At 38.3% G+C, this 22,092-nt stretch overlaps 1 protein-coding gene across 2 annotated transcripts in view; it reads left to right on the forward strand.

Moving 5' to 3' along the window:
* The first annotated feature begins 271 nt into the window (after positions 1-271).
* The window catches only part of EPM2A (EPM2A glucan phosphatase, laforin), a 39,398-nt gene continuing 17,577 nt past the window's right edge, over positions 272-22,092 (forward strand). The window contains exons 1-3 of one of the 2 annotated variants that reach the window (XM_048936256.1): positions 486-602; positions 4,604-4,741; positions 13,229-13,403. In XM_048936256.1, the coding sequence (XP_048792213.1) occupies positions 4,705-4,741; positions 13,229-13,403 (212 nt within the window). In that variant the 5' untranslated portion in view covers positions 486-602; positions 4,604-4,704. Of the gene's footprint in view, positions 603-4,603; positions 4,742-13,228; positions 13,404-22,092 lie in introns of both variants that reach the window. The other variant, XM_048936255.1, reaches the window with a different exon arrangement.

Consider the following 22,092-nt stretch of genomic DNA (forward strand, 5'->3'; position numbering starts at 1 on the left):
AGATTTTCTGCCTGACCACTTTTCTGCCTGACCGCTTTAGGACTAACCAAAGGTTAAAGCCTATTAATGAGGTAATTATCCTAAGGTCTCTTAAGCACTGACCAACCACCTCGCTAGGATCCTGCTCGAGTGCCTGGTCAGGCTATACCTAAACTCTGAGAGTGACACAAACCCTTAACGCGCGGGCAACTCCCAGACGCCCCCACCAAGTCCCAGCCGGAGCGCCCCGCCCGCCCCGGTCCCCCCGCCGGAAGTGAGGGTGTGGGGCGGCCCCTGGCGGCGGCACAGCTTCACTCCCCCCACCCCGTTGCCCGCTGTCCTCGGCCCGGCACGGCCCGCCATGCTGTTCCGCTTCGGCGTGGTGCTGCCGGCCCGCATAGCGGAGGGCGGTGGCGCGTTGCTGGTAGCCGGCTCGCGACCAGAGCTGGGCGAGTGGGACCCGCAGCGCGCCGTGCCCATGCAGCCGGCCCGGCCGGCCGCGGCGCTGGCGGCCCAGGAGCCGGTTCTGTGGCTGGGGGAGGTGCTGCTGCCGGACGAGGACACCGCCAGCCCTTTCTGGTACAAGTTCCTGCGGCGGGAAGGCGGCCAGCTGCTCTGGGAAGGTAAGGGCGGGGCCCGCCGCTCCGCCCCGCTGGAGCGGGCAGCGCGGGGTGGGGGTGGCAGCTGTTGTAGTGGGTCGGGCTGGGCAGCGGGAACTCAGTTTCCATGAGCTGTTCTTGTAGATGCAAGGGTATTAAGCTGTAAGTTCACCTCTTGTCGCTGAGGATAGGATCAGATTTGGTGAATAGAAGGCAAACGATTAAAGAATTCACTACGTTTTTAGCTGGTTTTGTAGTCCATGTAGAGAATAGCGTGTTATAGAGCAGTTACTTTTCATCCTTTTCAGGGGTGCAGGTCACCCAGTTAAGCAGCCATTCTCAGGTTGCCAGAGAGGTGGTGGGAGCCCAGTCCTTGGAAACAGTCAAGGTCAGGCTGGACGGGGCTCTGAGCAACCTGATCAAGCTGTAGGTGTCCCTGTTCACTGCGGGGCACTTGGACCAAATAGCCTTTAAGGATCTCTTCTAGCTCAAATGATACTATGATTCTATCAGAGGCTGAAACCTGAATATCATCTCAACTATTGAGTTTGTTCTCGGAACATGAAATTTACATCTTCAACCACTATTTATGTTGTGTACTAGTAATAGTTTTATTTAGTAGTTACAATAAACAGTATATTGCACCTTAAAAAGCATTTTAATCGTGTCTTTCTTTTGCAGACATGCAGAAAAGTGAATTTAAGAAATAAAAATCTCAGCATCTGTCCCATGAAACAGAATTGGGTTTTTTGTTGGTTTTTTTTTTTTTTTTTTTTTTTGGATGTGTCAAGTTCTATTGGTATATAAAGAGGTCTTCACCACACAGAATATAAAAACAATATGTGTTTTTTAAAAGTGTTCCAGACTGTTGAGAATCTGTAATTGTAAAGTGATGGTTACTGTTGAGTTCAGAACTATTGTTACCTCAAGGTGGTTGTCTATACCTGGGAGTGCATTTATTAAGCGTGGTAGGTTCTGTTTGTGCTAGTGCTGTTAATACAGTCTTAGAATTAAACTGTTTTTGCTCTTGTCATTGTAAATGATCAGCAGTTTGAGTTAACTGCTTAGCTGGAATGTTAGAAAATAAAATGGAATATCACCCAAACTCAGAGAGGTTTTTTGTTTTGTTTTGTTTTAACTTCTCTCATTCATATCAATTATTTTTTTCCAAAGTTGTTAGTTGCAAAAGAAAACAAATACAACAACAAACAAACAAATGAACAAAAAACCCATTTGCTTAAATCCCTGAAATGTATTGTTCTTCATATAATAGATGAAGGGAGCTTAATGTTATTCTATCCAATAAAAAAAGAGACAGCAAGATGATGCTCATGCCATATGTTTTAATGATTTTATCGAGCTGTAGATGGAAAGACAGGTTTGGATCTCGTCTGGTTTTTATTGCAAAAATCACAGTTTGGAAAGGTGGTTTTGTTTTGTTTTGTCTTTTAAATAGAACGTCTGCAGTTTTGAAGACATAGTTGTGAGAGAGGGGAATGCGCAGAACTACATTTGCTCTAAATTCTTCAAATCTATATGTTGAGGCTTTCATATGTAACTGGAGAAACTCCTGTCCAGCTAGGGATGTGAAATAACACAAGTCATGAAAAATTGCTGTATTTAAGAAAATTACTTTTTTTTTTCTTTTTTTTTCTTTCTTTTTTTTTTTTTTTTTTTTTTTTTTTTAAGTAATATGAGAATCCCACTACATATTATCTGTTTTGTTTTTTTTTTTTCTTAAATAATGCTACAGCACCATACATTTTGAGTATAAATTTAGTTCATCTTCACAGCATTCAGTGTAATGGGTAAATGGGAACAGCAAATGAGGGTATTTGTGGACTAGAAGAGTCAGAGCTGTGGGCCAGTGTTCCGTGGCTTTTCGGTTTTGTCAGATGGCTTGATAGGATTATGAGGTAGGAGAGGAGGCTGTTTGTTTCCCCAAAGGGTCAGATGCTTACAGTGTTCCAGAGTGATGACATTCACTCTGGTGTTCACCTGAGGCCTGTGCCTTAAAGTCATTGGGCTCTTCTACCTCAAATGGTGATTTCTGCATGTGCTGTGGTCCCAATAATGTTTCTTTGGGAATGATAGTTTGCTTACTTACTTGCAGTGAGTTCAGCCGAAAGTTCTTCCTGATCTTCAGGAAGATTAAGCGTATTTATAGTATAGTATTTATAGAAAACCAGTTGATGATGTTGAGCTTCAGAATCTGGAAGAGTTTTACTCATTAGAAAGGTAAAGGGATGTCCATACTATCTTCTTTTCAGCTATATCCTTTCTTTATTTCTGTACTCTGTTTTTGGTGTAGATTCTTCAGAGTTGGATTTTTTTTCGGTCTGGAAAGTAGAAGTACGTTGTGCCTAATGTCAAAACCAAACAAATACAAGATGGAGCTTATGGTTGCATTTATTTGCTTATTCATATGATTAAGCTTGAACACTAACAGTACTCCTTCCCCCCCTCCCTCCTTTTTCTGTGGTCCAAATAAACTGTAGGTACTATGCAGGATAAATGTTCCATAAATCAACAGAGGAGATACTAAGGGTATGCCCCAAACTGTTCTGAGATGCTGTAATGTGGTCTCTTGGCACCTTAGCTTTTGAAAAGGGGAAAGTAAGATGTTGATCCGTGTCCACATAACCATTAGTTTGATGTAGTGAGTACTTACTTGAAGCTTGACAAATGATACAGTAATACCGGTTAAGGCGAAGGAGCACAATAAACCTGGTTTCTAGCAATTTGTGTACCTGAACAGGGCATTATTCTGTACAAAAAAAAAAAAAAAAAAAAAAAAAAAAGCCAAAACCACATTATTTTTGGGGGGTAGATGGTTCTCTGTGATTTCTTAGAGGCCCACAGTTCAATTTAGAAGCCTCTGGCTCAGTATGTTGACCCTGGTATGGTCCTCTCCAGGGAACTGTGGCTCAGTGACTTTGTAGCTTCTCTTTATTTTGACTTTGGCTACTCATTTTCTAGAAAAAGTGGAAAAAGCAATTTGTTGGGTAAGCTATTTTATTCTAAGAATGAAGTAACTAAGGTTACTTAAGGCTTAAGGAAATGTACTTTGATACATGTTTCTGTTAGAGCCTACCATGTTACAAACTTTTCTTTCTTTAGACACATCATACCTCACCTTATTTTTTTTTTATATATATATTATTATTATTATTATTTTACACTTTTTGCTCTTCTTTCTGCTACTGATTTCTTAGATGCCTTCTTAGTTTGATGGATCTGCCTGCTCAGCTTGGTGCTGCAGGAGCTATGTTAGCTGTCCGGGGGCAAAGCCTGCAGTGCTGCCCCTGAGCAGTGCAGAGCAGAATTTAGGGTCTGCTGGGACTTCCCTGCCAGTGGCAGAACTCTTCACAGCAGCTGTTCTTACAGCTTAGTCCAGCTGCTCACAAAAATAGGCAAGTTATTTTTAAGTAAGTACTAATTCATTTTTTAGAGCGCAAACATGAAGCTGTCTTACTTCTCGGTTAACGTTTTTTCAGCCCTCTTAATGGAGCTGTTTTATGCGGCGCTGCTCCCACTGGGTGTCGCCATTTTACCTGTGTATAGCTGCATACAGCCAGGGACTGCTTCTCTTCTTGCAACTGCTCGCAAATCTCATCATCATTTAGTTTAGCATTGTCTGTTCCACTTTTGAAAATAATGTAGGGTTTTATTTCCTTCCTCCATTCTCCAGTCTTATTGTTATGAAAATAGTGTCCAGGAAGGAACAAAAAGCGCAGTAGGATGTTGGTTGCTGAATAATTGTGTAGAGCGTGTGTTTCATTCATGTGAGTCCATTGCTTCCTGCACCATGCTAGATGCTCAGGCACCTTTCAGATGTGAGGAAACTTTGTTATGAGTAAAACTGAATAATTTTGAAATCTGCTTCTGAATACAGCATGGTGAATGGAGAGAAGCTTTTGTTTACAAAGTACGGTAGCTCCTGGTCTTTTGTTCTTCAGCTCTCTCAACACACATAATGACATGATGAGTAATAAGTTTTTTCTTCCTTTCTGTCTGTATGTCAGCGTTAAGCAACTTAAGCTGAGCAGTCCACTGGAGATGTATAAAGCAATGGAGAGTTGCCCAAGAAACTGCAAAATTAGAAGAGTGAAAATAAGTATGTGCAATGGTATTTGCCAAATCCATACACATGACTTGGACAGGTATGTGTTGTTTCCTACCCACAGTGATAATTGCAGGACAGCTCTGACTGCTGTGAAAGGCCATTAAACATTTGTGATTGTAATGATAAAATTAAAATAAATGTATTGTTTATGCAAATGCCTCACTTACCATTATTGCTGCCCCTCACTTCACTCCTTGTCTTCACTTCTAAGGGACAGCAGCATTCAGTGTGGGTCAAGAATTTATTTTCAGTGTTGAAAAGCATTGATCAGTAGAAAGAAAGGCAAATGGGATAATCTCTTGCTTAAAATTTTGCCATGGTTACAGTGTTGATGTAGCTTGTTTCCTGCCTATAATTTCGTGATCTATTCTGATTTGTTATTAAGTAGCAAACAGTAATATACAGTACAATATCATACGGAATTTAAGGGCAGTTGAAGTCTTCTACATTATGTATTTTGTTATTACCATCCATTATTCTATCATTGCATTTATTTAATTCTTATTTCCACCATCTGAGAAGTGTGTTTATTTCATGACTGAAATTCCCTTCAAGTTGCTGTTCTGTGGCTTAATCTATATCATCAGATTGGACATTTGACTAAATGTCCTTAGTATAGCAGCAGCTCCCACTGTGAAACACCTGTGCTTAAGCAGTCTTAGAGAAATAAAACAGATGTTTTTGAAATTTGCCTCAGAAAGTTTTTATTTTCTCATTAACAAAAAAATATCTTGTTGATAAACAGCATTAAGTGCTGAAGAGGGCTTTCTTGTGTACCATTTATTTGTAATTTTGTGATAATTAAAATCTATAAAAAGAATGTTTCTGGGGTAGGCTAACAGACTAAAGAAATCTTGATTTAAATCTGGATTTTAATAAGATTTAAAACTTATTTTGTTGGTTACGTGTATCAGTCCACAAAATGAGAAATTGAATCATCTTGATTTTAGTCTCACAAAAAATAAACTCACCATGAAATGGTCTTCTGATTTTTGGATACTTTTAGGGGATTAGTACATGCAAGGAAACATTTCTGAAAACCCAGCCAGGCATGAACAAGGAGTTAGTGAGCTAGTGTGGCAAATTAACAATTTTCTTTTGAGCACCATTATATATTTAAGCAGTACAAGAAATATACCTACTGTTTTCTGCATCTAAAGGGAGGACAGATTAGTGACAACAGAAAAGGCATTAAAAAGCAGAGTGGGTGTACCTTTATTAAGCATGCAAGTAAGGATTAGTATGTGAAATACAGAATTCAAATGTGTTCTTGGCAGTATTTGTCTGAGATATGAAAATAAAGGCCAGCCATGCAGGAGCTTTGCTTGGATTCTTGAAAGATGGGACTTCTGTCTAAGGGTCTGTGACAGACTCAGACTGGGTAAAACTGTCTGGGTAAATTCCTGGGTAAATTCCGGGAAATTCAGCTTCTCATATCTCTGTTTTTTAGCAATCAATAGCAATTCAGACTTGGTGGGATTGAGACAGGTCATATTTCCAGATGTGGGAGGTTGAATGTCTTTCTGACGGACAGTAGAGGGACTTCTGTGGCAGAATCTGATGTGAAGGATAAGTAAATCTGAATATTGCAAGTGTAGTGGTGGAAGTCCAGTTACAGTAATGTCTGATAATGACATTGCACAGCAGCATAAGAGAACTTGACGATTTTCTCCACTGTCATATAGATATGACAGGTAAAGAACATAGGAAATACTTAGGCTTTTAAATCCTTCATTTCAGAAGTTTTTAAGTGTTTCCTTTAGTTCCCATTGCTTTATTGTTCCAATAAAACCAAAAAACAACAACAACAACAAAAACCACCCAAACTTCTGTTCCTTAATACCTCTCTGTTTCCCTACATCGAGAATATTTATATCACATCATATCATAGAATGGCCTGGATTGAAAAGGACCACAATGATCACCTGGTTTCAACCCTCTTGCTATGTGCAGAGTTGCCAACCACGAGAGCAGGCTGCCCAGAGCCACATCCAGCCTGGCCTTGAATGCTTACAATGTTATTAAACTCTTCCAGTGGAATTTCTAAGCATGAACTTGAGGTATTCATTTACCTTGTTAAAAGAGAGTTAGTTTAATATTTCAGTTTATCTGTAGTATTTAAGCATAGTTAAAATTTGAGTCATGCAAAAGTTATGACAAACATTAGAAGAAAGTTTTTGCTCTCACTGATTTGAAAGTAAGTGATCTGAAAATTACCTGACTACTTTCTTTTTGGATTTGTTCATTGCCATTGAAGCTAATGTGTCTATCCAAGTCATCTAAATAGCCCAGTGGTTTTTCAGAGCTGGTGGTGAACTGAGTAGTGTGCCGGCCTTTTTGGACTTCGGAAGTTTGGAAAAGGAATTCATGTGGTTTAGGATCTGTCTAAGGCAAGAGTAAGATACACAGCACTTCCATAGCCATTCTGTGCCTTGTAGTTTCTACATACCCACTTCCTTCACATCATAAAACATAAAAATTAAAACAGCTACCAAGTAGCAGCACAACAAGCTGGTAGCTGGCAGGACTGTGGCTAGACAATACATGAAACAGCTTTGCTGTAAAGCCACTGTCTGCAGAGACAGTGGAAGAGTTAATCTTACATTTTCTTCGTTCATTCATGTGTTTTTCTTCAGGACACTTAACGGTGTTGAGAAATTTTGTCATCTTAGATTTTGCTCATTATCTTTTAAGATAAAGCTGATAATTTTACCGTTGTGACTCTTCCAAATCATATACTCTGTGTGCAGTCTTATGAAGATGAATATACTGTTGGCATTTTGTTGCATTATGTTTTTTTCATACCTGCAGCACAGCTGTAATACGATAAAAACTGCAAGTTTTTCCTTGTATTCTGTTACTGCTTGCTGTTAGTTTCAATCTCAAAAAATTTTCTTCTGGTTCCTACTGATCTCCTTCTGATCCTTGATCTTTGGACATCTTATTCTTATATCTTCTTTTGTTTTTCCTTTGTTTTATTCTTGTTTCAGTCTCTCGCCAGTGCCGTTTTTCAGCTACAAGGGGGACTTTTTTAAAATTGAAATGACAATAATAAATGTTTGTTTGTTTGTACAGCCAGCTTCTTTCGTATAGCACTTTGATCATCCTTCATATGCGTTAAACCAGAAGTCATATGTGCAGTTGTGCAGATTTGTTCAGAAGAGCACTCTGAAGCTCAAACTGTAAGCATGGCTGATTCCTTTGTTCTTGAGTAATTCCCTAGATTAGCAGATTCCACTGAGCAACTGTGAGCAGTAGGAAGAGCAACAAGTAGGTTACAAAACCAGTGGGACTTTATAACTTAACCCTTAGAAACTTGTTTTTCATTTCTCTTTTTGATAAGCACTTTAGGCGTGAAGAGTCACAAAACTGGAATTCAAACAAAATCATTCTAGACTTTACTGAAAGAAAAAGAGTGCTGCGCTACCCTATCATTTAAACTAGGTCCTGTATCTCTGAGTTTCTCTTGTTCTTTAATTAGGAATGCCCAAATGATTGAATAACAAGAGGTTCTGTACTGTTTAGGTGATTAGCTCACCCTTTTTCATAGGTAAATTATACGTTTTTCAAATTGTTTGTGTATTTGCCTCCCAAAAATAAATAATGGAATCAGTGTTTTGCCACTTGAGGAAGAAAAATCATTATGATCTTTCATATATAGTTTGGCTGTAAAAACATGTCCTTCCTATTGTGTATTGTCCTTTCTCAAAGTACATTTGTATTTGCCTTCTTTTCTCTGAAGATGAACAGTGGAAAGTGGATTTTATTTTGTTTGTATTTTATCTATGAAAAAGGAAGTTTAAATGTTATTTAAATCCTCCCAAATCATTGAGGATGCACAATATTTTACTGACTTTACAAATTAAAATTCCACTCAAATAATTGTTTGTTTTCTGTAAAAAGTACCTGGAAACCCGCCTAGCGATCTTGTGCAGGTTTTGTGAGCAACCTGTGAGAAAGTGGCATTTAGTTCTGAGACCCATTTTCTTGTTCTTTTGCAAATGCTGTTGTGGGGGCATACACCTACTCTGCTTGAGCAGATTAAGTGAGAGCTGTGATGATTTCTCACTCTTGGAGACTGCTGGAGTCATGGGGAGTTTATTCAAAGTAGCTTGAAGTTTTCATACAAGTTCTGGGTAAGCTTGGAGATAACAGCCAGTGTGAGGGAACAGTTGCATTTACATGGACAAAGGGTTCCTTTTGATGAGAATTTGCCTTGTATCCTACCTAAGGATTTTGCATTATGCAGTTATGCTCAGCACCAGCATGCTTCAAAGTGTTTTCCTACTAGCAGAATAAAGTCTAGAGTACCCAGCTTGTAATTGGGAGCCACAGTCCTACATTTGCTCGATCTCTACATGGGACTGGCCAGTGGTGCAGGATTTATTGCTTGTAAAGATGTGATTTGCACTTGCAGTCCTGGAAGTGTATTGGATTGTAGTAAATTAAACCCTTTGTTTGTCTCCTTTGTTTGTGCTAGGCCACAGAAGGAATGAAGGCCCAGGCACACTCTGACAGGCAAGGTTGCTCAGAGTGATCAGATAGCCTTCCCAGCTTGTATTGTATGTCTGAGCTTCAGATACAAAGACTAAATTTCAGCAGTAGGCCTTTGGTGTAACTAATTGACTTTATGAAATGCTTTGAGAAATGAGTAAGTAATACTTTGTGCTGCATGTACCATTTCTGTTTGGAATGCTGCTGACTGACTTTGTGAAGTCACTTAGAAGATCTAATGTGAGCTGGGATGGAGGGGTTAAGTAGAATAGGAAGTTGATGTGGATATGAACAGCTTCAGTCATGAGCTCATGTCTAGACTCTGTGCGTGAGTAGTCTCATGGCACTTCTTTCTGCCCTGGCCACTTTTCTCTCTGGTGCTTAAGCAGGAGAAAAGAAGTTAAAAAGGGCAGCGACACATTCTCAGTGCACTCAGATTCAAATTCTGCTAAGCTTGATACCGTTGCCTTCATCATAGTTTATTTCCTTCCAAACCAACAAGCTACTAATCAACCATACTGTTCAAACAAACAACGGGGCCAGAGTGAGGAAGTAATGGTCTTTTAGTTCTGTTACTTGTAGCTTGGAACAGTCCTATGCTGCAACTAGTCAAATCCAGAAAATAATTTTTTTGGCCTGTAGTGGCAAGAGAGGGGAGAGTAAGTGTTTCACATGCTGTACCAAAGTTTTATCCTGCCTCTGGTAGCTATTTTATTCTTTGCACAAACTCCTCCTGTGCTTCTGAGAGGTCTTGAGCTGGGTCTTTGGAGTCTGAGAGCGATAGGGTTGATTGACTTTCTCATAAATGAGATGGAAGGAGCTTGCTGTATTAGAGGGTAAGCTGAAACTAAGGCATGCTTTGCCTGAGTGTACCATGAGGTTGAAGCACCTTGCTTCAAACAGAGGATGCTCGTGGTAAACAGTTCATAGAAACAGGGCTGGAGAAGGAAGGATTGAAGGTTGTGTTTTCTGCTCATCCCCCAAGCTGTGCCTGTTTTCATAGTTGAATGTGTTCTGCAGATGTATAATAGAAGGTGTAACAAAAAAAATGTAAGTGGTCCTAATTGTTTTCTATTTGAAGAACTGTTTATGATCAGTTAACTTGAATAAAAGCTGGATTTAATTGGCTGACTTTTATTTTTATATTAAATGACTCTGTGAGATAAAAGTTAAGAGATTTCAATCCCTTCTATAGGAGCTCTAAATTATCATTTCACATTTTGCCTCCAAATCTGCAGTGTGGCTGTACATAAAAAACTGTTTGTTGCATCGTTGTTTCACAGCAACCAGAAAAATTGCAGTTTTCCTTTGGCAAACTCTGCTAGCAGATGCATAATGTAAACTGATAAAACAATGTTCACTTTTCTAAAAACTTGTTTCTAAACTGCATCTTGTGAAGCAAGTGGTGGCAGGAAGCACTTGTGTGGGAAGTAGGATCTGTTGGATGTTACCAGGGTAGTGAGATCTTGGTCGCTTGTGCCAAGAATTTCATTCTTTCATAACTCTTGGAAGAGGGATTTGGCATTTAGTGTTCTAAGCAACTCACTACGATCCTTTTTTTTCTTTCTTCCTTCCCCATAGTAATATTCTTTTAAATGTGGTTATTATTTTCCCTTCCTGTCTGAAATCATCTTGCTGTGTTTGTTTTTGTATTCATTTTGTTTTGCAGCCACTGTATTTCAGTAAGAAAGGTGTTAATTCATAGATTAGTACGTAATGTTAAGAGAAGTAAAGAGCTATGCAGTTCTCATGAAAAGTGCTATGAATGCAAGTTGTTATTGCATACTCAAGTATTAAAATGAAAACAGAAATACAGAGATTCTTGTTTGAATGTAGGCCACAGCAGGAAGGTGATGTTGAGTGGTGCAGAAAAATCAACAGTGATAAATAACAGTTAAAGAAGGGAGCTTTTCAGAATGAGAATTGACAAAATCTGTGTAAGGAACAAACGAGGCAAATGTCTATAGTGACAGTTTACTCCTGGCTTTGCTGTGTGTGATTGTAGGCTAGGTAAGGAAATGAATCGTGGTGAAGGTAAAAAAATCACAAGGCATGGAGGCTGCTGCCATTTAAGAGAGTAGATGATAGAGAAGAAAGGAGGAAGAGAGCTGAGAATTGAAGCCGAAGGAGGAGGATGGACTATGGAACTGGCAAACAGTAGTATGTGAGCCTCATGCAGAAGCAACTGGAAATGGGCAACTGTAGAGTATCTAGTGATGCAGTTGTGACCACAGATTTGAAGAGTGAGAAGATTTCCATGTCTTCTGGGGCTTACTAGCATCTTAGGGAGAGGAGAAATTAAGAGGGGGAGAATGTGCTTTGATTGTCAGATCCACCTCTTCCCACACCTTGTTTGCAGTGGAGGTGAGGGCATCTCTTGCCAGAGATCCCTGCCTACCTGAGGTCTTCCAAAGGTAAGCAGCTCTTTACCTTTATTTCTGCATCCATGGCTGCAGCGTTTGGGCTCATTCTCGTTTTCTGTAACCAAAGACTTTGTCACCCTGCAGTTATTGTCCCACTATAGCATACAAGTACAGAAAGAGAAAATGGTCTTCTGCCTACTATTTTCTTTTTTCTTGGTTGGTAAGTAATGGTATTTTACAATATAATAAAGAATGCTGTATTGTATCTGGAAATAAGGAGTTTTTTTCAGCTTTATTATTAAATGTTTGTCTTATTCTCTAATCATTACATCTCCTAAAATGCTCTTTAGACAGTTTCTTATGAATGATGCTTGGAAGCATTTACATGATATTGAAGGCATTCCTGCAGGCATCACTTTACTCCAAAATGTTCTAACATTATTAATAATGTATAAGTGTAGCAAGTTTACATTAAAAGCAAGCCTCAGACCAGGTCATTTTTAATCAGTGCAACAATTCCTACATGGCAGTCAGTATTACAATAAACCTGTAAAAATGGAGAGGGAAGAATATACATGTACTGGACTTTTGGAGGCTAGATAACCTTTTCATTGCTGACATGAGCCTATTCATTTTAGATTGCTTACTGTGGCATGGTATTGAAAATTGGTTGCCTGTAATAAAGCTCAGATTTGATGTAAGATAAGTTAGAGGGATAATGGGTGATAGTGGATAACGGTAATAAAAATTTCTTACTTTACTGAAGATCATTTAAGGTAATAGTGCTCACTTGTTACAGGTGTAACAGTTTCTTTCTGGATCACCTTGGGGAACTTTTCCTGTATACAATAAGACTCCGAAAAGTACAAAGCAGTCATTTATTGGCTAGCAAACATAAAAGACAAGTAGAATGTAATGGGCTTCCAGGCTAGGCATTAGCATGCTTGTGATCCCCCAGGAGGATAGCTGCAGAGTCTTCGCTGGCCAGGCAGAGCCTGGAGGAGAGGTGGTCTTCAGTGCTTCTAAGTTGCTGTCTTCCACCTGCTTACTTTTTCTTCCTGTAAGATTTTTATACCATTTATGTCAATGATTTTTCTTTCTAATCCTTGTCTGAAACAATCCAGCCTTGACAGTCCTACCTTCTTTTTTGCACTTGTACCTCTCTTATCATGCATGGCTGTGCTGTGTATTTTCTCCAAGGTCTGTTTCATAGCTTAGCTCATTTCCTTGGAAGTCTGAGGCAGGGTTATGAGGCTGTGCTGTATCAGTGCTAGACCTTGAATCACAGAAAGCTGAACCCTGGAGAGACAGATCACACAGCAGAAATGTTACATGCTGAGGTCAAATATTATCAAACATTAGATAAGGAACTTAAATGAAATTAATTATTCCTGAACTTCTGAGTGCTACAGTTCATTACTTGGGAACCTGATAGAGTTCTGATGTTGTCTTTAATTCATTCACTACAATTGATTGTAATGTTGAATGTTTTGAGGCCATACTTGTGTTCTAGTTTATTTCAGGTGTTAATCATGTGTTCTAGAAATGCAGCCTAAACAGGTAGCAAACACTACCTCTTGCCTTAAATGCTCAGTTTGCATCTCCTGCAGATCTTTTTTAAAATTTTCTGGATACACCACCTACAATTGTCCTTTCTTGTGTTCTAGGTAATGGGCCTCATCATGATCGAAGTTGTGTTTACAACCGGAGCAACATAGTTGATGGAGTTTACTGCCTCCCGATAGCGCACTGGATTGAAGTGTCCGGACATACTGATGAGATGAAACATACGACTGACTTCTATTTTAATATTGCAGGACATCAAGCTATCCATTACTCAAGGTAAAAGATAAATCTGAGACTTGTCTAGTGTCAAATATTGAAACAGGGAATCAACACGACATCAGAAAACCTTGAATTAGAAGCAACAAATGGCAGCAGTTCCTCAGAAAATCTGAACAAAGATTAAGCACCTCTTTGCAATTAGATATCGTGTTTTTGCAATAAAAAGGGGGGATTCTGTATTCAAGAACACCTGCAGCCTATGAGGAGCTATTAGTTGTGTCACATAAGAAAATGTTTATCTCAGTAATTTAGTGTTCGTAAATATACATCTATATAATAAATGTGTGTGTTGGGGATTATTTTGCTGAAGTACATAATTTGGGGAAAAACATATAGGGTGTCATATTATTGCTTATGTGTGAAAGCAGTGGCAATTAGTGACAGCCCTTATAGGTATGTGTATGCATCTCAAACAGTGTATGTGATCTCTTTTCTTTTATAAAAAAAAAAAAAAAAAAAAAAAAAAGCTAAAATTTAAGGATGTCTTAGAATTTATGTTCTTCCCTGGAGTTCTGTAGAGTCCAACTGATTCCCACAGCTTTTTGAGTCTAGAAGCCTAATGTAAGCTTGGATTCTTATAATCATAGCTTGTCTTTGAAGTACTGGGTTCAAGAAGTGCTGCTAGAGCCACTGGTTTGTGAGGGAAAGCAGAATGAGAAGATACAAAGACCTCCAAAGCATGCACTGAAAAAATCTGTCATGTCTCACTGCTGACTCAACAGTGAAGCCTGCTGGCCTGAATTAGGAGCCAGCAATACTTGAACTGAAGATAGTATGCACCCTTTGGGGCTGCACATAAAGCAGAGGTTGTGTTTAGAGCAGCAGCCTTAATACTGGTGGCTGGCAATATGCACCAAGGATTTGGGGTCCATTTGTAATTTTGTCCCTGTCTCCAGTTCTGGATGTGGTAAGAGATTTTGATTAACAGTGGTTGCATTGCTGGCAACCCTGATATGGCACTTGGTGCTGATGTTGGCTACTGAGTGGGTTAATGATCCTAAAGGGTAACCTATTGTTTGAAGAAGTCAAAGTCTGTACTTTCACTGAGTCTTGGCATTCCTTTTTGTGAATTTCTCTGGATTACTCTTTTGGCTACTCTAGCTTTACTGTCTTGTCTCCTCCCTATGATGTTTTGTTTGAACTCTGACAGAATGGAGCAGAATTTTTTTGTCATGAGACTTGCAGTGAACAAGGGAAAGATATTTTTTTTCCACTTGGTATCTTTTGGAATATTACAGATTCATATAACATATGAACAGTGTTTACACTGTTAGGCATATGCAGGTATGCATGTGACTTGGTACTGTTTCCTGGAGACTCCGTCAAGCTATGTAATACTCTTGACAGAGTGTTATCTGTATCTTAAGCATCCATTTCCAGCATCCTGTCAGAGAAATGATCTCGTTTCTTCCAAAACAGAAACTTGTCGATCCCAAATAATCTTCACTTGGCAGAGAAAGTTTATGAGAAAGAGGAACAGCTGTCAGAAGGAGCATACATAAGCACCAAAGGCTAACTTATCTTCCTTCCCAGAGGCAGCAGTGATCCATTTAATACTGCCTTATCTGCATGCCTGTATGTTTCCAAAATGAGGTAAAAACTTGCAGGTTGCACTAAAGAATATTTTGAATAAATTTTCTGTGTTAGGTAGTCATTTCCCAATGAGGATCTCCTAAGTTTGCCTCTCACATACACATATCTCCGTTGCAAGACAGTATTATATATAAAGCTTCAGTAAGTAATTCTTATCTCATATCTTTCAGCTTTATTAAGTGAGCATATCTTGTAACAGTGCTATTGCATAATTATTAATACTTCGAAGATACGTAGCCTTAAATGACTTTTTAGTTATTAACAACTGGGGACAGATTCACATGCCCAATCATTTTAACCAAGCAGCCTAATGCTATTGGCTAATTTTTTTTGTTTGTTTGAACAGTTAAAGTGAGCTGATAAAAATTCTTTTATTTTTTTTACAGTGGATATTAGCATCAACAAAACATGAAAAAAAAACAAACGACATAAGCAAATGAAACCAAAGAACGAGTCCCTTTGTGTTGACAGCTGAAAGGTCGCTGTATGGTCTGGTCTTAGTTCCATCTGAGATTATATTTTCTGATGTTATTAGGTACCAGTACTATGGGGATCTTTAGGAGCATGAATTCTGAATAATTTCACCAGCTGTAAGATCTTTATATAGCAGTAGTAGCTGGAAAGAAGTTTGTTATCAGGGAAGACTTTTGACATCGTACTGATCTGTTACACTAAATAGGATTGCTGTGTGCAAATCAGGTGGAGAGGAAAGTTCATCAAAATGACCTCCCATGTGAGCTGCTTAAATGCTTGCCATCTGTCTAATCACAATGATTAAAAGTAGTTGTTCTTAGCTTCACTACCACCTTGTTTCTTCAAAAAACTTGTGCTTAAATTTTAAATGATATGTAGCATTATGAGATGTTGTTGGAAGTCATTCTGAATAATGCTGAGGCTGACAGCTTTGAGGAATCATACTTATCTTAATGATGTGTATGTACTCACTCCATAAATGAGTGAACTTGTATTTAAATGCACATTTCGAAAACTCGGTTTGTATTGATCACTCAGGTTAGTGTCCACTTGTTTTGGAAATGTAATAATGTGCATTACTTAAATCTGCTTCAGAAAAAATAACAGTCCCTTTCTCTTTTGTGTTAAGTATTAATGCAATAAGGACAGAAGAGTTAATTTAGGACACAGTCATTTTTCAAATAAGAGTTATTGTCCTCTTTTTTTGGGAGAAGATGGCTTCAGAAAATCTCTAAAAATGGGTCATTTCAGCACTGTTCAAATTCCATTTGTGAAAGATGGAATTTCCTAATTTGAAGGTGTTGCATGTCTTAATATTTATTTTAAAAACTCTGCAATTCTCAGAAGAATGGCTTTGTATGAGATTGGAGAAGGAGTGACACCTGGACTATCAAAATCCTTAAATAATATTTTGGAAACAATGATGCCTGATGACAGAATTCGGTAACAGGGGAAGGTGTGTCATTGAGAGGAAAGGCCTTCTAGTTACAGTTTTCTATTATTAGAATGATTTTATGTCCCTAATTTGATATTTACTACCTTTCCACCTGTGAGAGTTGCTACAAAAGGAAGGTTAGCAATTATCATCAGAATACTGCTTTAATGCTTCAAAAAGGTAAACAAGAAGCATCAGGATTTTGCCCAGGATTTTTTGACCAGGGCAAAAAATTCCTTATCCACTTGCATATCTACACTGAGATTTTAGTATAGGTCAGGGGTGTACATTTTATGTAACTTTTCCAAATCATCCCTACTTACCACACTGTGCTTTATGTTGTAGAGAAGTCTAAGAACGAAGAAAGTGAATCTTGTCAGGTATAGCTAAACTGAAGCTTTATAGCTCTCCTGTGAAGATAATGTGCACCTGCTTGATTGACATGCTTCTTTAGTCTGGGCAGAAAACAATCTTGTTGGGTATGTTTTGCCTGAGAGTCACCGGAGAGAAGGGAATAATGTGACTTAATTTAACTAGTTGAGTTGCATTTACTGCTGTTTGAATGTTGCAACAATGTTGGGACTGATGAATTTAAAGGTATTCTTAAAGACATCTGTGGTAGGACTCAGTTTGAGGCTAAGTGACTTTGGATGTCTACGTAGAGCAGTTCAACTCACTGGTGACTAGGTGTCTACTTTGGAGAGAATTAAAGAACTGAAATGGTCTCCAAACAACACTAATTATGCTATGGTTTATAATTATACTTTAAACATGCAGTTAATTGTACCTTGTTGCTTTAAATTGAGTATCTAGTGTCATTTGAGGTGGTCTGGAGTTTACTGTCAGTCCTCCAGCTGGTGCATTGCAGGAACATCATCTTTTATAGCTCTTTGGTCACATCTGTGAGTGCCACACAGATGTTCCAGTTGCTACAGGACATCTGGGATGTTAGGAAGGCTGAGCATGAACACTGAGCACTGCTGTGGCAGAGGACACCTCAGGTCAAGGAAGCTTCATCTTTCCCTAGCCTACATTAATGAATAATGTTCATCTCAGTTCAGTCTGAGGCCAGAATTGCCTTTGAATTGTGCAACTGGAAAAACACAGAAGAGAGCACTTTTACTTGCTTTTTAATTTGGGGAGAATTTCTCTTCTGGCTTAACTGTTTTTAACTCATTTGAAAAATGAAATACCTTTCTATGTTGTGTCATTCTAAAGTAATTCTTTTATTACTGAATTATTTAAAAAAAATAAAAGAAGGTTTAAAGAGGAAGCTGTCAAAAAAAAAAAAAAACCAAAACCAAAAAACTACAGTGCAATGAACTATGCTACTGTAGTAGAAAGCTGCACTGATACTTTATGCCTACATTATAAACTAAGAGATGATGATCTCTACTGAGATTACAGCAATTAGCATTAAATTTGAGAGCTAGCTGTCCCTTGTGCCTGGAGAAGACTTGTGGTAACAATATTAGAGAAAAGAGTAAGAAATAATGAGCTACAGATCAAAAGTTTTCTATTGTATTCTAGCAAAATAATCCGGATAAAAAATACTTAACATAATAGCAGTTTGTGCTTTGATTTCAGTACTGGAGGCTCTAATTGTGAAGTTATCTGGCCTTTTTGTACATTAAAAAATTAAAATATTCTAAGCCATGTTTTGTGACATGCATATCCCATAAATTAGGACATCTGACCACTTGTTTAAATTTGCTTTCATTATACCTAGCTATAAACTACTCTGAATTAGATCCACAGTTTACTTATCAATGAGAATAATCTTTTATAAAATTGTTTAAAAATAGTTTTGAGGTTTTTGTCCCATGTATATCTTCAAGTTTTTCATTATCACCCTCAACCAGAGCTATGAAATGCTTTTGCTAGTCTCTGGATGGAAGAAAACATTTCAAATCAGTGTAAGAAGTGATTTTTTTTAGCAGTTTTCTATTCAAGTTCTTGAAAATGTAGAATATATATAATGAGTTTATCTGAGGGAAGAGGAGCAGGAGCAAGAAGAGAACCATACTGTAAGCTCTTGGTAAGAACTTTACCAATTTTTAAAGTCCTTGTCTGATTGTATTTATCTCTGGAGAGGTAGTAAACACACTTCTTTTTATTTCCTGTAATAGATATTAAAAAATAAATATAATTTTGTCTGTCAGAGGGATGGCATAAACTTTATGAGGTCTGTGCAGTGCCACTGCTGGATTGTCTACCTGGGAATGGCAAAAACAAAATGGGATCACTATAAGGATCCACGTCAGCACAAAGCTCAGAAGGGCAGCAGTTGTTAGAGTGAGTTGTAGAAACCAAATTCTGTGTGTATATGTAAGTTGAGCATGGCTCAGCGTGCTTCGAAGCAGCCAGGTGAAGTTGGTGAATTTCCAAAATTGCATTTATCACCAGGATCAAGAATTACATTGATTATATTAAACAATAGGTACTATATGCTGGGTGCAGATGTACCTGGTAGGAAGTCTGTAGCTGAGCTGAACTGAGTGCTGTGACATGGCAGGAGCAGAGGAAGCTGCAAACAAAGACCAGCTACTGTTTCATAGAAGTAAACTGTTTTCCTTTACCTGCTGAGAGCCTGTGACTTGCAGGGTGCTTTAGAAAAATAAACTATGGTAATTTAACTACATAAATTCCAAACAGGACATGGGCAGCAGGACCCAAAGGGGAGCTTAGTGTGCTGTTTTGATAGTCTTGTGAGTCTTATCTGTTTTTGGTTTTTTTTTTTTCATTTTGCTGTTCATACATGATATTTGGAACTGGCTTGACTGAGAATTATTTCTTTGGAGGAAGTGATTGTTCACAAAATGAGTATTTTGTTAATAAAATGGCAGCAAACAGAGCCTGACTGTAGCTGGCAAGTTGAATGTTTTTCATCTGTCTCGTAGTGGGTAATAATTTCTTAAAACCACTTTTTAAATGGATCTTTTCATAGCTGTGTTGCTGCACAACATAATTTCCTACTCTCGTAAGAAAAGCTTAAAACCCAGGAGCAAAACCGAGGAACCCTGCGTGGAAAAAAAACCTGAGGAGTAAACATACTTATTTGTTCTGTTTTTCTCTCTGGGATAGAGCAGACAAACGTTGATAGTCTAGTGAGCATGAATTTTATGTGGGGATCACTGTTAGGGAGTAAAACCTATTGCTGCTTCTTGTTTCTTTTTCTGTTTTACTGAGCCTTCCTGTCCCTCGCCAGTATTTCTTCTGAGCCCTTTCTCAGCCCTTTCTCTTGCTTCTTTAGTCTTTAGCATTCAGGTGGTCAGTGAGAGAGTAAAGCTCTGCCTTTATTGGGAAGCAATTTGCTAGTGGTGCTGGCTGTGAATGAAATTGCTTGAGATGGTGAAATCCTGCTCCATTTAGCTCACAGTTGGGCTGCGGGCAGGGAGGGAGGCAGCGCAGTGCTTTCACCAAAGAGGATGTCCCAGAGGTCTTGCAGATATTTATTTCTCATTATCTTTTACATGCATTTGTCAGGTTCGCTGTAATCACTGATGTTTCTTAATATAGTTTATCTCAAGATAGCAGAAGCTTTTTTTCAAAACGTGAGATTGAATACTCAATTTTCTTGCTTTTTTTTTTTTTTGTTTTTTTTGTTTTGTTTTGTTTTGTTTACCAGGAAGGTGGAAATTCAGTGGAAATTCAGATACTCAGACATTTTGTTGTTATTGAAAGAATATCACTTAAAAAAAAAACCCTAAAAATTTACAACCAGCAAAACATTCAGACCAGGCACTTGGCATTTGCCATGTAGGCTGTCCTTGCATCACCCTTCTGTGGTCTTCACAGGTACAGTTCCTGGACCAATCTAGCCCAGCATGCCTTCAGCTGGCTCTTACAGAGTAGTTAGAGAAGAATCTGAAGGAGTTTTCAGTCTCCAAATGGGAAAGGTGACACCATCAGATATGAGGAGTGCTCCCAAAGTAATTCCTCCTATTTTTTATATTCACCCACGACATCACAGGCAGATGGTGGTGGTATGGCAGTAGAGGTTAAACCCTCCCACCTGTATTCCGTTACATATATGTGCTGTTTGACAGAATGGCATCTTTTATGGAAGCACAGATGAAGCAAAGGTGTGGTTTTCCATTCAAGAGAAAATTGCACCCATTGACAATTATTGAAGCTTGCTGAACGTTGGTGCAGACAAACCAGTGGGTTTGCATTGGGTGCTGTGTTTCAGCAGTTGTGATAGCAGTGTGAAAAGCAAGCCACATTCTGGATGGCCGTGCATATTTTGACAAGGCTCTTGTTTATTGCTGGCAAAAATGCAAAGCTAATGATGGTGACTGTGTTGAAAAGCTGTTTTTTAGCTGAATATTTGCTCTATAGTGATATTCTGTTCTTTGTATCTCTTACAGTTTCCAATAGATAGAAAGTGTTACTTTTGGAGCTACCTACTTAGTTTATTTCCACTACATTGTTTGGTGTTTACTTGCTGGGTATATGCTGTAATTCTGAAACCAGCAACCTCAAAGTCATAATATCTGAAAAAAATAAGCAAACAAAACAACACTGCTTTCTTCTTTCAATATAAATGAAATGGGGAAAGTGTAAAAGATACTTCATTCAGAAGAGTAGCAGTCTGAAGGTATGAAATTACAAATTCTACCTCTAGCTTTAACTTTTGTAAGTGCTGATAACTTAAAAACAAGCTTTCATGCTTGAATGCTCTAGATGCTTTTAAAAAATGTCCTCCATACAAAAATATGGGGAATTCTACTTAAAAAATAAAATAATTACTGATTAGGAAGGAAACTTGTATGTAGTTGTAGTCTGTTTGAAGTTTGTCTCAAAGCTTAACTATTTTATTTCCCAGGAGGAAGTAAACATTATCAAATTGCTGCTGTATATTTTCCTATGTATAATCTACTTTCTGCAAGAAAAAAACAAAACCAAAGAAATGAATTATGTTTGTCTTCCTAGGAAGCATATTAAGAGGCTGTACTGAAAAATCACTTGTTCTCTCCTTCTAAGCTTCTACTTTGGGAAATTTAATTTCTGGGAGTCAGGTACATAATCCATGACACTGCTCATGAGTTTAATGTGTGTCCTTTTCTGAACTAAGATGAAAATTGTGTCAGGTGTCATAAAGGTTACCAAGTTATAAGAAATATGGATTTCTTCTTTCTTGGCTCAAAAGATACAGTGTTTTGTGAGCTTAAATGAAATGTCTTTCACTTTGATGTGAAAAACCTGCTAATGAAAAAAGATGATCTTAAGCATGCAAGAACAGGGAAAAGGGAAAATACGCATTTCAGTTTTAATACAGAGACAAGAACATAGAATATAAATGAGATCATCAGTGAAGTCAAATGTTGATATTTTTTGTCTACTGTATCTATTTACCTTCCTATCTACTTACCTGTCTACCTACCTGTAGTTTAAAGTAAGGTACTGTAAAGCAGGTAGTTGAGCACCACACAGTTGTTCGCTCACTCTTCCCCCTTTCCAGTGGGATGGGGATGAAAATAGAGGAAAAAAACCATAAAGTAGAATCATGGGTTGAGATACAAATTATTTACTAAGATAGAAAAAGAAAAGGAAAAAGAGAACACTAATGATAATTATACATACCTACAAATACACAAAACACGTGATGCACAAGGAATTGCTCACTATTCACTGACCAACACCCAGCCAACTCCCCACCATTTTTCAAGGTTGTTTCTTTTT

Source organism: Lagopus muta, chromosome 2 (genome assembly GCF_023343835.1).
Source record: "Lagopus muta isolate bLagMut1 chromosome 2, bLagMut1 primary, whole genome shotgun sequence".
Lineage (NCBI taxonomy): Eukaryota > Metazoa > Chordata > Aves > Galliformes > Phasianidae > Lagopus > Lagopus muta.